Raw genomic sequence first — 3,996 nt, 5'->3', positions numbered from 1 at the left:
GTACAGTAAAAGCCCATATTTGGCATACTGACTCCTAAAAGCGTGACAAATTCAAAGATAAATTTTTATATATAAAAAATTCGGTGATAAAAAATTATATGATTTGCACAATATCTGAATTCCTAAAGTGCTTTACTGTACTTGTCTCCATCACACTTTGCAAGAAAATGTGAGTAATCAGCTTTTGAGTTCCATCAGCCCTAAATCGCTATTTAATCTTGATTTCCATTTACATAAGTGTTTAAACTCCAATGAAATGTGAAAAGGTTAGTAAAAACAACGTAAGAAAACAAAAACAATTAATCACCACCACACCGAGGAGAATGCAATTATACTAATAACAAACGAATATGAAAATTGCCTACGGCGAGGTGATGATTTGTCCATTGCTGGCGACGGCTGAGTCACTGCGTGCTCCACATACCTGTATTTGCAGACAAAACTTATTATTAGTACTAAATTCATTAACTATTTGTTAGTGTTTCATTCTCTTTGCTTGATTTTGTTGTTGTTTTTACGTTTGTTGTTAGACTAACCATTAATAGCTGAAGGCGACGGCACAGTCTCCACGCATAGTTCAAATGCCATAATATTATAATAGGCCTGACCTAACTCAACCAGACGAAATCTGCAAATACCAAGTGACTATCTGTGCAACAACAACAAGTGTGCGTTTTTCATATAAATTTACGTATTTTGAGGTGTAAGAGAGTGTATAATTTATTTTTTTTTTTAATTATTGTGTTGAATTAGCCTAAGGAAGGTCAGTGGCACGTGATTCAAGTCTAATTTGTAGACACCTCTCGAAGATTATTTGTTGATGTTTTGTTTTTTTTTTTTTAAATTCTGACTTTAATGCTTGTTTTGGATTCGCTTTCGGTGCATCACTATTTCTTTCATCCGCTGCAAAGATTTCAATGTCATTGTTAATTTGTTTAGTTTTAATATTTTTGGTTGTATAAAAGCTGAACGAATTCCATCTTAAGACATCAAATTCAATTCGATAATCACAGCAAACAGTTAAACAGAAAATAAGAAACATGGTTTGTGGCATAAATTTCTCTGAAGTGTGTTAATATTAAAAAAAAATAAATATTTCGGTTAAGCGACTTTAGAAAATTAATAAATTTATAGAAAAGTAAAAGAAAAAATCTTTTAAAAATATATAAATAAATTATTATTAGTAAAAGATATTCTCTTTTATTCATTGTGTAAAATTTTTAAAAACTAATTACAAAAGTGCTTCCAAAACTTACAGAAATTTAATAAAATTTATAAAATTTCGTGCTCAGTACAAATGCAAGAAATAATAATATATTAATTTTTTTTTTAATTAAAAAAAATATTACATATTTTCATTAATTTTTATTAAAATAAAAAAATTAACTCTGTCATAAAAAAAAAATTCTTAAATTTTTAAACAAATATTTTAAAAAGTAAAGAAATATACATAAATTAAAAGTAAATTAAATAAATTTAAATTTGTTTTCTTCTCGAAATAAAAAAAAAATCGTTAAAATTACAAAATAAGAAAAATACTTTAAAAAATATACAATTTTTTTTTTCTTGCATAAAAAAATAATTTGAAAAATATATTAAAAATTGCTTGTTATTTTTTTCTAATATAAAAAAAAAAATTTTTTGAAATCGTGAAAATATTTACATTTTTTTTTTGAAATTGTAAAACTATTTTTAAAAATATACAAAATTTTTTTTTTTAATTGTGAAATTATAAATACGAAAATATAATAATTTTTCCCATATTTAAAATTTTGTTTTTGTAATTTTTTTTTTTGATTTAACCCATTTTGTGGTTTTGAGAAAAACAGTTATATGAATATTTAATAATTTTATTTTTTAATTTATTTATTTTAAATTTACATTTATTCAGTTTTTTTTAATTTATATTTTTTTCTTGGTGCTTAAGAAATGGACATTAGATTATTCTTTTACTACAATTTTGAAATTTATTTTAAAAAATATACAAAACAGCTATTTATTTATTTTTGAGATTTTTTTTAAATAATTCTTTTTTGTAATTTTAAAATAAATAATAATGAACAATTTGGTTCATTGGAAAAAATTTTTTTTCCAAAAAATAATAATTAACACTAATTATAAATAATTTCTCTGAAAATAATAATAATTTTAGCATTCATCCGTTACTTACATAAACGTATATATTTAAATAATTTTTAGCTTTATTAAATCAATTTTTTTATTTTTTTTAAACACTTCTTTCATCTTCTAGAAACTCACCATCACCGTGTTGGCACTCATTGGTTGCGTCGCCGCTGACGTCTCACACTTATCCGGCTCGTACTTGCCGCCCGTACAGCCCCAACCTCAGTATCTACCACCTGCTCAAGAGTACTTGCCACCTTCTCAACCGCAACCACAATACTTGCCACCCGCAGCACCGGAGCCACAATATCTGCCTCCTCAACCACAATACTTGCCACCTGTGGCGCCTCAACCCCAGTACCTGCCGCCTGTTGCGCCACAACCTCAATACTTGCCGCCTGCTGAACCTCAACCACAATATCTGCCGCCTGCACCTCAGTACCTGCCTCCTGCCGCTCCAGCACCTGAGTACTTGCCGCCTGTTGATACACCTGTCGCAGAGGATGGTTACCGCTATAGAACCGTGAAGAAGTACCGTTTGAGAAGCCACTAAATTTGAGTGTTGTTGCATAGCAAGTGAAGGAGGCGTTGTTAAGGATTTTGTTACAGGGATTCATTATCGTTTCTAATTCTCTCATGGCATATAAACATATTGTTTTTGTTAATTATTTTCTAAACTCTGACGAATTTATACATTAAAGAAATTTGAGAAAATGAAAAGATATTTTAATTCAAAGATTCTTATTACCACACATTCATATATAAAGGACTTAAGAACGCTAAAGGAATTACGAATTTCTCTGAATTAATTATAGTATTTCGCATATTCACTTCACATTTCCTTTTGCATACTTTTAAGCTGAAATGTTAAGCCGTCTTACTAACGTAAGTATATAAGCCTCAGCATTAACTCCCACCTATGTGCTCACTTACATTACATATATAGCTAAGGTATACCCACTCTATTTTATAACCACTGCATTTCGACTAACAACCCAATAACCAGTCGTCTTGAGTGGATTTTGCTTATCTTAACTCTGCAGCGAAGTATACATTTATGCGCAAAGAAAAGCTTCGTCTAACCAGCGCCCTTAAAAGGCTAAGACCAGCTGGTAGCATAAATAACGCATGTCACAAAATATTAGCCATTATCCGGAAGCAACTATTCAAATGCTCGTAAGAAGCAAGCACAGAACAAAGCAAGACAGCCAAATGCAGCGAACAGAGAGAGGATAAGCGGCAGAAAACGAAAAAGTAGAAGAAGAAAAATGTCCGTTATTCAAACAAAAAAGAACAACGCCTTATAAATAAAGAAATCTTATAAATCGAACATATGTCCATATACTAAACATATGTAAGTAGATGTGTCGGAGGAATATCTGAATATGCAAAATAAGGAATACTTTTTTGGAAATGTCTCTATTGGCAACTGAAGAAGCATAGATAATCCTAGCAATGCGATTGCTAAGAAACGCTTTTACAAATATGTAAATACGTCTATGAATTAATATTCCTGTTGGTTTATTGATTACAAGCACTCGTCCCACAAGTAGAGCGAACATATTTGCGAGTAAGGTAGCGAAGTATTCGGTCGAGCTGTTCTTGCCTTTAATTCAGTTTCTTTGCTGATAAATTTTTACTCAAAAATAACAAATGCGATGGTTTTATTTTTAAGCACCCTTTTTCGGAAATGATTTTTATTTATTGAAAAAGATTTTTTTGAGAAAAGCTATTGTTTAAGCACTAAATATAAGGCTTGTCCCACAAATCAATTTGAAATCATCAGGTATTTCAAACGATACGAAGCGGACTCAAAAGTATCAAACATGTGTTGTCCTATGAGAATTGGACCTAAAATAATCTCTGTCCAAT

At 29.8% G+C, this 3,996-nt stretch overlaps 1 protein-coding gene across 1 annotated transcript; it reads left to right on the top strand.

Moving 5' to 3' along the window:
- Positions 1-350: 350 nt before the first annotated feature.
- On the top strand, positions 351-2,754 carry LOC126758284 (uncharacterized). Its single transcript, XM_050472502.1, has 2 exons — positions 351-371; positions 2,252-2,754. Exons 1-2 carry the CDS (start codon positions 351-353, stop codon positions 2,675-2,677), a joined length of 447 nt encoding a protein of 148 aa, XP_050328459.1. The 3' UTR covers positions 2,678-2,754.
- The last annotated feature ends 1,242 nt before the right edge of the window (positions 2,755-3,996 follow it).

This window comes from Bactrocera neohumeralis, chromosome 5, assembly GCF_024586455.1.
Source record: "Bactrocera neohumeralis isolate Rockhampton chromosome 5, APGP_CSIRO_Bneo_wtdbg2-racon-allhic-juicebox.fasta_v2, whole genome shotgun sequence".
NCBI lineage: Eukaryota > Metazoa > Arthropoda > Insecta > Diptera > Tephritidae > Bactrocera > Bactrocera neohumeralis.
The sequence above is the reverse complement of the archived record's forward strand: the minus strand, read 5'-3'. Positions and strand labels throughout refer to the sequence as shown.

Excerpts from the sequence above, each read along its gene's own strand:
- LOC126758284 (XM_050472502.1), top strand. The coding sequence starts at position 351 with ATGAAAATTGCCTACGGCGAG. Across the intron at positions 372-2,251 it reads TGAAAATTGCCTACGGCGAG|AAACTCACCATCACCGTGTT; the intron begins GTGATGATTTGT and ends TTCATCTTCTAG.